Here is a 13591-nt window from a genome sequence, read left to right as displayed (position 1 = left end):
GCAACCTGTGAGGAATAACAAGGTTGGTGGTGAATGGCAAGTTGCTAGGCGTAAGAAAAAAGGAAAAAAGAAGGATACAAACAGCTTGGAGGTTATTCATGATGATGAAGAGACTTTTGTTGGGGACGTGGTTGATGAGGAGTTTGCTGCTAAGCTGGTGAAAGCTAAGCAGTTGGATGCTGTTATGTCACAAGCCAAAGCTGATTTTGAATCTGTCTATGTTGAATTGGCGAGAACTAAACAAGCACAGGCTTCAAAATCAGCAATATTATTGAATGGAAAAGTGGGTGAAACTAATCCTTCAAATATGACAAGTTTGGTTGGAACTAGGATTCCTAAACCTGTTAGGATTGTGACTTCAACTCCAACTCCTCTTTGTGATCAGCTCACGGCTGGGGAGTTTATATTGAATAACAATAAATATAGTGCTCTTAATTCTATGCAAGATGTGGAGGAAAGCACAGCTGATGCAAAGTTTAGGGCTGAACAAGAAGTAAAGAGAATACGCATGCTATCCATGCATAAGATTGTGAATACTACAGCTGGTAGGAATACTTCTTTGGAACCAATTTCTGAATCCGCTTCTCTTCAGGACTCTAATGTCCGTGTTGGTGTTGAACAAGGAAGTTCACCAGGAGTGAACTCTGGAGTTGCTTCTATAGTTGGTAAGGTCTCTAAATCTGGTTTTTAATGCGTGTTCTCTATTGGAACATTAATGGCATTGCACGGGATGCAGCCAAAAATAAGTTAAGAGAGTTAATTCTTGATTTTAAGCCAGATATTTTCTGTCTAGCTGAACCTAAGGTGCATTGTACCTTGCGTTTCTTACACAAATTATATGTGGCTGGTTATAAGAAGGAAGTTATTCATAATGCTGTTGATTCGTCTAAAGGTAACATAGGATTTTTTGGTCCATTGACATAGCTACGCCTGTAGTTATGAATACTAGTAGACAAGCTATTACCATTGCAACAGAGGGGGTGTTGGTTTCCTTTGTTCATGCTAGCTGTTTTCAAGTCACGAGAAGAAGTTTGTGGCAACAACTTTCCTCAGTTGATATTAATACTCCTTGGTTGGTTATGGGTGATTTTAATTGTGTTCTTCGTAATGAGGAGAAAAAAGGAGGCAATCAACCACGTACTTCAGTCATCAATGAGTTTAGTGATTGGATGGATGATAATAATCTTTTTGAAGCTGATTTTTTGGGTTCTAAATTCACCTGGTCTAATAGGCAATATGGTGTTCATAGAATCCTTTGTAAGCTGGATAGAGCTTTGATTAATGAGGCATGGCTCATTAAGTATGAGAATTGGAGGTGTAAAGCTCTTCCCCGTGAAGTTTCCGACCATTCTACTCTTATTGGCTTTCCTTTTGTTAATACTAGACCGAAGAGAGCTCCTTTTAGAGTTCAGAAGATGTGGTTTGCTCATTCTGATTTCATGAGAATGGTAAGTGATTGTTGGAATGCACCGGTTACAGGATCTCCTGCTTCTATTTTTCCTTTCAAGCTCAAGAGGTTAAAAGTTGCTATGAAGGATTGGAATTTACATGTATTTGGCAATATTTTTGCTAAGCTAAAACAAGCTGAATTGACTATGGAAGTGGCTCTTCGTATTTCAGATGAGGATCCAGAGGATATAACTAAGCTGAATTCTGCCAAGGAGGCTTCAGTTATTCTTCAGGAAATTCGTTCTCATCATGTTACTATGCTAAAGCAAAAGTCACGTAATAAATGGCTTTTGGAGGGAGCTAGTAATACTTCTTTCTTTCATGCTAATATCAGAATGCGCAGGAGTAGTAATATGATTTCGGAGTTGGTGGATGATAATGGGGCCGTTATTACTGATTGTAATCAAATTAGAGACTATACGATTTCTTTTTTTGAGTCAAAGTTTAATGGTGATGAGTTTCCTATTGATGAGGAGCTTTTTAATTATGATCATAACATCATCTCGGTGGAGGATAGTCAGAGAATGGATGAAATTCCTACTATGGAGGAGATTAAGAATGCTGTTTTTGATTTGGGTGCGGATAGTGCGCCAGGGCCAGATGGTTTCTCTGGTTGTTTTTATAGGCATTGTTGGGACGTGGTGCAATATGACCTTGTCAGAGCTATCACGTACTGTTGGCAACGGCAAATCATTCCTCATGGTGCTAATTCTAGTCTTATTATTCTTCTTGCCAAGGTTAGAGGAGCCAACACTCTTCGAAACTTTCGGCCTATTGGTCTTAGTAATTTTTTCTTTAAAATTTTACTAAGATATTAGCTACAAGACTAGGGAGTGTTCTTGATAATTTGGTTTCAGAAGAACAAGTTGCTTTCATGAAGGGGAGGAACATTCATGAAAACATTACTGTGGCGTCGGAGATGATCAATGATCTGAAAACCAAACGTAAGGATAGCAATTTGGGGTTGAAACTGGATATTACTCAAGCTTTTGACACGGTTAGTTGGTCATTTGTTTTAGAGGTTTTTCGAAGGTATGGTTTCTCTCAAAATTGGTGTTCTTGGATTTTGGCTATTCTTAACTCAGCAAGGATTTCTATTCTTCTTAATGGAAGTCCAGAGGGATTCTTCAAAATCAATAGAGGTCTTCGGCAAGGTGATCCTTTATCTCCTCTTATTTTTGTTCTGGTTGAAGATGTTCTTAGTAGAAATCTTACAAAGTTGTTTGCTGAGAAGATGATGACGCCTATGCTTTCCAAAAGAGGTATTTCTCCCACACATCTTTTCTTTGCTGATGACATTATGATTTTTTGTAAAGGCAATATGAAGAGTCTGCATAATCTTCTTGCTTTGCTTGGTAAATACCAAAGTGCCTCGGGCCAAACTGTCTGTCGTCAAAAGAGTAAGATTTATTATGGTGGTGGTTCTTTGAGTCGCTGTGGGACTATCACTAATTTACTGGGTATGGAAGTTACTACTTTTCCGGACAGGTATTTGGGAGTTCAAATTATGCCTGGAGCAGTTAAGTATCGTCACATTTGTAATGTGATAGAGAAAATTAAGAACCAACTTTCAGTTTGGAAAGGTAAGTTACTTTCTTTTCAAGATAGAGTTGTTCTTATCAATTCAGTGATAGCGAGTTATGCTATTCATAACATGGCGGTGTACAAATGGCCTAGGAAATTTGTTCAACAGGCTGAAAGAGTTATTCGTAATTTTCTTTGGTCGGGTGATGCTGATGTTGCAAGGAAATTTGTTGTTGGATATCCAAAGGTTTGCTGTCCGTTGAAGGAAGGGGGTCTTGGTATAACCAGCATGGTTGTTACTAATAAGGCTCTTCTTATGAAGCTATGGTGGAGTATTCGTTCTTCTAACAAGAAATGGGCTCGTTTCTTATGGGCGAAATTTACTACTAAGCAGGGTAGTATAAAGCTTTATGGGGTAAATTCTTCTATTTTGCCGGGCATGAAACTGATTCATTCTATTGTTGACAAGAATACCAAGGTTCTAATTGGGGACGGGAGGTCTACATCTCTTTATTTTGATGTTTGGTATGGTAATGAGTGTATTGCTGATATGCTTAATGAAACTGACTTGGACAGAAATGTCAAGGTCAGTGATATTATTGTTAATAATGCTTGGATGATGCAGGGAGATCATATTCAGAATTTGGTCCGTGCGGGTGTGGATCTTACAAATTTGCCTTTGTTACAAGGAGGGAATGATTGTAGAGTTTGGATGCCGGAGATGAATGGCCACTTTTCAGTCTCTTCAGCAAAGAATATCATTAGAAAGGCGTATCCAAAATCAGCAATTTATGGTCTTTTGTGGAGGAAAGAAGTTCATCCCAAATTGGCTGCTCAGAATTGGAAGATATGTCGTGAGGTTTGTGCAACTCAAGACAAGATCAGGAGTAGATTCAAAGTTGAAATGGCCAACAAATGTTACTTGTGCAACATGGAGGAAGAATCTTTGGAGCATATTATTTGGAGTTGTACGTTTGCAACTCAAATTTGGCAGTGGTGTTCAGGTTTGTTTAATCTAACACCTTATTATGATATTGTGAATTCATATAAATCAGCAAAGGGTAGAAGTAGAATTGTCAAAGATTTATGGCTTTTAGCTATTTTGGTGATTCGCTAGGAATTATGGCAAACAAGAAATATGGCATGTTTTCAGAATTCTTCTGTTAGCATTCATTTTTTTAAGAAGAGAGTGTTCTATTTGATTAGTGAATACGCTGGTCGTTTGAAGGGTTTCATGCATAATACTACAACGGACTTGGATCTTTTGAACTTTTTCCGTGTGATGCATAGGAAGGTTAAGCAGGTTCAGCCAATTGAGTGCTTTTGGAGTCCGCCAAATAGGGATGAAATTTTATTATGTTGTGATGGAGCAGCCAAAGGAAATCCGGGTATAGCTGGAGCTGGTGTTGTTGTTCGTGATGCTGATTGTAATTTTTTGGGTGCTATGAGTATTGGTTTGGGTTCTACTACTAATTTCTTAGCTGAACTTTATGGTATTATTGTTGGTTTGGAGTGGGCTATGAAGTGGAATGTTAAAAAAGTGGTTGTACGTTCTGATTCAATGGGCACAATTAAGACATTGACGGGTACAAATCTTCCTTGGTTTGTCAAGCACAGATGGAGAAGAATACAAAACAATTATGACTCTATTCGTTTTGTTCATACTTATCGTGAGGCTAATTTTGCAGCAGACAAGATGGCTAAAAGGGGATGTTTTCTTCGTAATGGTGAAGGTTTAAATTATGATGAAAGGCCTGATTTCCTTTTGTCTTTAGAATTTCCTAATGTTGTTTATTTCAGATTCAAGTAGTTTGTAAGTTTTTGGGGTCTTATGATCTCTTTTCTTATGAACACTTTGTACATATTGGTTATTCATTAATACAACATGGATTTAGCAAAAAAAAAAGAAAGACAAAGCCAACACAAAAAGAAAGAGTTCATAAAAATGTTGAATTTTATATACGTTAACTCAAAAAAGTTGACACATTTCGTTATAAGTCGTAAATTGATTTCCGAGACTAAATTGTAAACTAGATAAACTCATCTTTAACAGAAAAACTTTGTAAAATGTATTGTAATTACAATTAATATGTTCTAAGGCAATACGTCTAGTAAAAATTGCATTTCTATGTACGTTGATTCAAGAAAATATGAAGGAAGTCAAATTTCACAATAGAAGAAGGATGAAAGACCATTCAGAACTAATCCAAATCCTAACAAATTTCTTCTATCTTGAATCAAATAGAAAGACAAAGCCAACACAAAAAGAAAGAGTTCATAAAAATGTTGAATTTTATATACGTTAACTCAAAAAAGTCTACACATTTCGTTATAAGTCGAAAATTGATTTCTGAGACTAAATGGTAAACTAGATAAACTCATATTTAACAAGAAAAGTTTGAAAAATGTATTGTAATAACAATTATTATGTTCTAAGGCAATACGTCTAGTAAAAATTGCATTTCTATGTACGTTGATTCAAGAAAATATGAAGGAAGTCAAATTTCACAATATAAGAAGGATGAAAGACCATGCAGAACTAATCCAAATCCTAACAAATTTCATCTATCTTGAATAATATAGAAATACAAAGCCAACACAAAAAGAAAGAATTCATAAAAATGTTGAATTTTATATACGTTAACTCAAAAAAGTTGACACATTTCGTTATGAGTCGTAAATTGATTTCTGAGACTAAATTGTAAACTAGATAAACTCATCTTTAACAGAAAAAGTTTGTAAAATGTATGTAATTACAATTAATATGTTCTAAGGCAATACGTCTAGTAAAAATTACATTTCTATGTACGTTGATTCAAGAAAATATGAAGGAAGTCAAATTTCACAATAGAAGAAGGATGAAAGACCATTCAGAACTAATCCAAATCCTAAATAATTTCGTCTATCTTGAATCAAATAGAAAGACAAAGCCAACACAAAAAGAAAGAGTTCATAAAAATGTTGAATTTTATATACGTTAACTCAAAAAAGTCTACACATTTCGTTATAAGTCGCAATTGATTTTTGAGACTAAATTGTAAACTAGATAAACTCATCTTTAACAGAAAAAGTTTGAAAAATGTATTGTAATTACATTTAATATGTTATAAGGAAAATGTCTAGTAAAATTTGCATTTCTATGTACGTTGATTCAAAAAAATATGAAGGAAGTCAAATTTCACAATAGAAGAAGAATGAAAGACCATGCAGAACTAATCCAAATCCTTAAAAAATTCATCTATCTTGAATTAAATAGAAAGACAAAGCCAACACAAAAAGAAAGAGTTCATAAAAATGTTGAATTTTATATACGTTAACTCAAAAAAGTTGACACATTTCGTTATAAGTCGTAAATTGATTTCTGAGACTAAATTGTAAACTAGATAAACTCATCTTTAACAGAAAAAGTTTGTAAAATGTATTGTAATTACAATTAATATGTTCTAAGGCAATACGTCTAGTAAAAATTGCATTTCTATGTACGTTGATTCAAGAAAATATGAAGGAAGTCAAATTTCACAATAGAAGAAGGATGAAAGACCATTCAGAACTAATCCAAATCCTAACAAATTTCTTCTATCTGGAATCAAATAGAAAGACAAAGCCAACTCAAAAAGAAAGAGTTCATAAAAATGTTGAATTTTATATACGTTAACTCAAAAAAGTCTACACATTTCGTTATAAGTCGAAAATTGATTTCTGAGACTAAATGGTAAACTAGATAAAATCATATTTAACAAGAAATGTTTGAAAAATGTATTGTAATAACAATTATTATGTTCTAAGGCAATACGTCTAGTAAAAATTGCATTTCTATGTACGTTGATTCAAGAAAATATGAAGGAAGTCAAATTTCACAATAGAAGAAAGATGAAAGACCATGCAGAACTAATCCAAATCCTAACAAATTTCATCTATTTTGAACCAAATAGAAAGACAAAGCCAACATAAAAAGAAAGAGTTCATAAAAATGTTTAATTTTATAAACGTTAACTCAAAATAGTCTACACATTTCGTTATAAGTCGCAATTGATTTCCGAGACTAAATTGTAAACTAGATAAACTCATCTTTAACAGAAAAAGTTTGAAAAATGTATTGTAATTACAATTAATATGTTCTAAAGCAATACGTCTAGTAAAAATTGCATTTCTATGTACGTTGATTCAACAAAATATGAAGGAAGTCAAATTTCACAATATAAGAAGGATGAAAGACCATGCAGAACTAATCGAAATCCTAACAATTTTCATCTATCTTGGATCAAATAGAAAGATAAAGCCAACACAAAAAGAAAGAGTTCATAAAAATGTTGAATTTAATATATGTTAACTCAAAAAAGTTTACACATTTCATTATAAGTCAGAAATTTATTTCTGAGATTAAATTGTAAACTAGATAAAGTCATCTTTAACAAAAAAAGTTTGAAAAATGTATTGTTATTACAATTAATATGTTCTAAGGCAATACGTCTAGTAAAAATTGCATTTCTATGTACGTTGATTCAACAAAATATGAAGGAAGTCAAATTTCACAATATAAGAAGGATGAAAGACCATGCAGAACTAATCCAAATCCTAACAAATTTCTTCTATCTTGAATCAAATAGAAAGACAAAGCCAACACAAAAAGAAAGAGTTCATAAAAATGTTGAATTTTATATACGTTAACTCAAAAAAGTCTACAAACTTCGGTATAAGTCGGAAATTGAGTTCTGAGACTAAATTGTAAACTAGATAAACTCATCATTAACAGAAAAAGTTTGAGAAATGTATTGTAATTACAATTAATATGTTCTAAGGCAATACGTCTAGTAAAAATTGCATTTCTATGTACGTTGATTCAAGAAAATATGAAGGAAGTCAAATTTCACAATAGAAGAAGGATGAAAGACCATGCAGAACTAATCCAAATCCTAACAAATTTTATCTATCTTGAATCAAATAGAAAGACAAAGCCAACACAAAAAGAAAGAGTTCATAAAAATGTTGAATTTTATATACGTTAACTCAAAAAAGTCTACACATTTCGTTATAAGTCGGAAATTGATTTCTGAGACTAAATTGTAAACTAGATAAACTCATCTTTAACAGAAAAAGTTTGAAAAATGTATTGTAATTACAATTAATATGTTCTAAGGCAATACGTCTAGTAAAAATTGCATTTCTATGTACGTTGATTCAAGAAAATATGAAGGAAGTCAAATTTCACAATAGAAGAAGGATGAAAGACCATGCAGAACTAATCCAAATCCTAACAAATTTCATCTATCTTGAATCAAATAGAAAGACAAAGCCAACACAAAAACAAAAAAGTTCATAAAAATGTTGAATTTTATATACGTTAACTCAAAAAAGTCTACACATTTCGTTATAAGTCGGAAATTTATTTCTGAGACTAAATTCTAAACTAGATAAACTCATGTTTATCAGAACAAGTTTTAAAAATGTATTGTAATTACAATTAATATGTTCTAAGGCAATACGTCTAGTAAAAATTGCATTTCTATGTACGTTGATTCAAGAAAATATGAAGGAAGTCAAATTTAACAATAGAAGAAGGATGAAAGACCATGCAGAACTAATCCAAATCCTAACAAATTTCTTCTATCTTGAATCAAATAGAAAGACAAAGTTACACAAAAAGAAAGAGTTCATAAAAATGTTAAAGATGAGTTTATCTAGTTTACAATTTAGTCTCAGAAATCAATTTCCGACTTATAACGAAATGTGTAGACTTTTTTGAGTTAAGGTATATAAAATTCAGCATTTTAATGAACTCTTTCTTTTATATTGGCTTTGTATTTCTATTTGATTCAAGATAGATGAAATTTGTTAGGATTTGGATTAGTTCTGCATGGTCTTTCATCTTTCTTCTATTGTGAAATTTGACTTCCTTCATATTTTCTTGAATCAACGTACATAGAAATGCAATTTTTACTAGACGTATTGCCTTAGAACATATTAATTGTAATTACAATACATTTTTCAAACTTTTTCTGTTAAAGATGAGTTTATCTAGTTTACAATTTAGTCCCAGAAATCAATTTCCGACTTATAACGAAATGTGTAGACTTTTTGGAGTTAACGTATATAAATATCATCATTTTTATGAACTCTTTCTTTTTGTGTTGGCTTTGTCTTTCTATTTAATTCAAGATAGATGAAATTTGTTAGGATTTGGATTAGTTCTGCATGGTCTTTCATCCTTCTTCTATTGTGAAATTTGACTTCCTTCATATTTTCTTGAATCAACGTACATAGAAATGCAATTTTTACTAGACGTATTGCCTTAGAACATATTGATTATAATTACAATACATTTTTCAAACTTTTTCTGTTAAAGATGAGTTTATCTAGTTTACAATTTAGTCTCAGAAATCAATATCCGACTTATAACGAAGTGTGTAGACTTTTTCGAGTTAACCTATATTAAATTCAACATTTTTATGAACTCTTTCTTTTTGTGTTGGATTTGTCTTTCTATTTGATTCAAGATAGATGAAATTTGTTAGGATTTGGATTAGTTCTGCATGGTCTTTCATCCTTCTTCTATTGTGAAATTTGACTTCCTTCATATTTTCTTCAATCAACGTACATAGAAATGCAATTTTTACTAGACGTATTGCCTTAGAACATATTAATTGTAATTAAGATACATTTTTCAAACTTTTTCTGTTAAAGATGAGTTTATCTAGTTTACAATTTAGTCTCAGAAATCAATTTCCGACTTATAACGAAATGTGTAGACTTTTTTGAGTTAACGTATATAAAATTCAACATTTTTATGAACTCTTTCTTGTTGTGTTGGCTTTGTCTTTCTATTTTATTCAAGATAGATGAAATTTGTTAGGATTTGGATTAGTTCTGCATGGTCTTTCATCCTTCTTCTATTGTGAAATTTGACTTCCTTCATATTTTCTTGAATCAACGTACATAGAAATGCAATTTTTACTAGACGTATTGCCTTAGAACATATTAATTGTAATTACAATACATTTTTCAAACTTTTTCTGTTAAAGATGAGTTTATCTAGTTTACAATTTAGTCTCAGAAATCAATTTCCGACTTATAAAGAAATATGTAGACTTTTTCGAGTTAACGTATATAAAATTCAACATTTTTATGAACTCTTTCTTTTTGTGTAACTTTGTCTTTCTATTTGATTCAAGATAGAAGAAATTTGTTAGGATTTGGATTAGTTCTGCATGGTCTTTCATCCTTCTTCTATTGTTAAATTTGACTTCCTTCATATTTTCTTGAATCAACGTACATAGAAATGCAATTTTTACTAGACGTATTGCCTTAGAACACATTAATTGTAATTACAATACATTTTTCGAACTTTTTCTGTTAAAGATGAGTTTATCTAGTTTACAATTTAGTCTCAGAAATCAATTTCCGACTTATAAAGAAATGTGTAGACTTTTTCTGAGACTAATCCAAAAAGAAAGAGTTCATAAAAATGTTGAATTTTATATACGTTAACTCGAAAAAGTCTACACATTTCTTTATAAGTCGGAAATTGATTTCTGAGACTAAATTGTAAACTAGATAAACTCATCTTTAACAGAAAAAGTTTGAAAAATGTATTGTAATTACAATTAATATGTTATAAGGCAATACGTCTAGTAAAAATTGCATTTCTATGTACGTTGATTCAAGAAAATATGAAGGAAGTCAAATTTCACAATAGAAGAAAGATGAAAGACCATGCAGAACTAATCCAAATCCTAACAAATTTCATCTATCTTGAATCAAATAGAAAGACAAAGCCAATATAAAAAGAAAGAATTCATTAAAATGCTGAATTTTATATACGTTAACTCAAAATAGTCTACACTTTTCGTTATAAGTCGGAAATTGATTTCTGAGACTAAATTGTAAACTAGATAAACTCATCTTTAACAGAAAAAGTTCGAAAAATGTATTGTAATTACAATTAATGTGTTCTAAGGCAATACGTCTAGTAAAAATTGCATTTCTATGTACGTTGATTCAAGAAAATATGAAGGAAGTCAAATTTAACAATAGAAGAAGTATGAAAGACCATGCAGAACTAATCCAAACCCTAACAAATTTCTTCTATCTGGAATCAAATAGAAAGACAAAGTTACACAAAAAGAAAGAGTTCATAAAAATGTTGAATTTTATATACGTTAACTCGAAAAAATCTACACATTTCTTTATAAGTCGGAAATTGATTTCTGAGACTAAATTGTAAACTAGATAAACTCATCTTTAACAGAAAAAGTTTGAAAAATGTATTGTAATTACAATTAATATGTTCTAAGGCAATACGTCTAGTAAAAATTGCATTTCTATGTACGTTGATTCAAGAAAATATGAAGGAAGTCAAATTTCACAATAGAAGAAAGATGAAAGACAATGCAGAACTAATCCAAATCCTAACAAATTTCATCTATCTTGAATCAAATAGAAAGACAAAGCCAATATAAAAAGAAAGAGTTCATTAAAATGCTGAATTTTATATACGTTAACTCAAAAAAGTCTATTCATTTCGTTATAAGTCGGAAATTGATTTCTGAGACTAAATTGTAAACTAGATAAACTCATCTTTAACAGAAAAAGTTTGAAAAATGTATTGTAATTACAATTAATATGTTCTAAGGCAATACGTCTAGTAAAAATTGCATTTCTATGTACGTTGATTCAAGAAAATATGAAGGAAGTCAAATTTCACAATAGAAGAAAGATGAAAGACCATGCAGAACTAATCCAAATCCTAACAAATTTCATCTATCTTGAATCAAATAGAAAAACAAAGCCAATATAAAAAGAAAGAGTTCATTAAAATGCTGAATTTTATATACATTAACTCAAAAAAGTCTACACATTTCGTTATAAGTCGGAAATTGATTTCTGAGACTAAAGTGAAAACTAGATAACCTCATCTTTAACAGAAAAAATTTGAAAAATGTATTGTAATTCCAATTAACGTGTTCTAAGGCAATATGTCTAGTAAAAATTGCATTTCTATGTACGTTGATTCAAGAAAATATGAAGGAAGTCAAATTTCACAATAGAAGAAGGATGAAAGACCATGCAGAACTAATCCAAATCCTAACAAATTTCATCTATCTTGAATCAAATAGAAAGACAAAGTTAACACAAAAAGAAAGAGTTCATAAAAATGTTGAATTTTATATACGTTAACTCGAAAACTTTTACACACTTCGTTATTAGTCGGAAATTGATTTCTGAGACTAAATTGTAAACTAGATAAACTCATCTTTAATAGAAAAAGTTTAAAAAATGTATTGTAATTACAATTAATATGTTCTAAGGCAATACGTCTAGTAAAAATTGCATTTCTATGTACGTTGATTCAAGAAAATATGAAGGAAGTCAAATTTCACAATAGAAGAAAGATGAAAGACCATGCAGAACTAATCCAAATCCTAACAAATTTCATCTATCTTGAATCAAATAGAAAAACAAAGCCAATATAAAAAGAAAGAGTTCATTAAAATGCTGAATTTTATATACGTTAACTCAAAAAGTCTACACATTTCGTTATAAGTCGGAAATTGATTTCTGAGACTAAAGTGTAAACTAGATAAACTCATATTTAACAGAAAAAATTTGAAAAATGTATTGTAATTCCAATTAACGTGTTCTAAGGCAATATGTCTAGTAAAAATTGCATTTCTATGTACGTTGATTCAAGAAAATATGAAGGAAGTCAAATTTCACAATAGAAGAAGGATGAAAGACCATGCAGAACTAATCCAAATCCTAACAAATTTAATCTATCTTGAATCAAATAGAAATACAAAGTTAACACAAAAAGAAAGAGTTCATAAAAATGTTGAATTTTATATACGTTATCTCGAAAAAGTCTACACACTTCGTTATAAGTCGGAAATTGATTTCTGAGACTAAATTGTAAACTAGATAAACTCATCTTTAACAGAAAAAGTTTGAAAAATGTATTGTAATTACAATTAATATGTTCTAAGGCAATACGTCTAGTAAAAATTGCATTTCTATGTACGTTGATTCAAGAAAATATGAAGGAAGTCAAATTTCACAATAGAAGAAAGATGAAAGACCATGCAGAACTAATCCAAATCCTAACAAATTTCATCTATTTTGAACCAAATAGAAAGACAAAGCCAACATAAAAAGAAAGAGTTCATAAAAATGTTTAATTTTATAAACGTTAACTCAAAATAGTCTACACATTTCGTTATAAGTCGCAATTGATTTCCGAGACTAAATTGTAAACTAGATAAACTCATCTTTAACAGAAAAAGTTTGAAAAATGTATTGTAATTACAATTAATATGTTCTAAAGCAATACGTCTAGTAAAAATTGCATTTCTATGTACGTTGATTCAACAAAATATGAAGGAAGTCAAATTTCACAATATAAGAAGGATGAAAGACCATGCAGAACTAATCGAAATCCTAACAAATTTCATCTATCTTGGATCAAATAGAAAGATAAAGCCAACACAAAAAGAAAGAGTTCATAAAAATGTTGAATTTAATATATGTTAACTCAAAAAAGTTTACACATTTCATTATAAGTCAGAAATTTATTTCTGAGATTAAATTTTATACTAGATAAAGTCATCTTTAACAAAAAAAGTTT

The 13591-nt window shown here is 30.8% G+C and overlaps 1 protein-coding gene across 1 annotated transcript; it reads left to right on the top strand.

Moving 5' to 3' along the window:
- The first annotated feature begins 690 nt into the window (after positions 1 to 690).
- LOC113345730 lies at positions 691 to 4090 on the top strand. Its single transcript, XM_026589412.1, has 4 exons — positions 691 to 892; positions 1480 to 2232; positions 2643 to 2711; positions 2766 to 4090. The coding sequence occupies exons 1-4, from the start codon at positions 691 to 693 to the stop codon at positions 4088 to 4090; spliced, it is 2349 nt and encodes a 782-aa protein (XP_026445197.1).
- Positions 4091 to 13591: the final 9501 nt, after the last annotated feature.

The sequence above is a fragment of the Papaver somniferum genome, unplaced genomic scaffold, assembly GCF_003573695.1.
Source record: "Papaver somniferum cultivar HN1 unplaced genomic scaffold, ASM357369v1 unplaced-scaffold_83, whole genome shotgun sequence".
Taxonomy (NCBI): domain Eukaryota; kingdom Viridiplantae; phylum Streptophyta; class Magnoliopsida; order Ranunculales; family Papaveraceae; genus Papaver; species Papaver somniferum.
The sequence above is the reverse complement of the archived record's forward strand: the minus strand, read 5'-3'. Positions and strand labels throughout refer to the sequence as shown.

Excerpts from the sequence above, each read along its gene's own strand:
- LOC113345730 (XM_026589412.1), top strand. The coding sequence starts at position 691 with ATGCGTGTTCTCTATTGGAACATTAATGGCATTGCACGGGATGCAGCC. Across the intron at positions 2,233-2,642 it reads CTTTCGGCCTATTGGTCTTA|ATGTTCTTAGTAGAAATCTT; the intron begins GTAATTTTTTCT and ends TTCTGGTTGAAG. Across the intron at positions 2,712-2,765 it reads GCCTATGCTTTCCAAAAGAG|GCAATATGAAGAGTCTGCAT; the intron begins GTATTTCTCCCA and ends TTTTTTGTAAAG.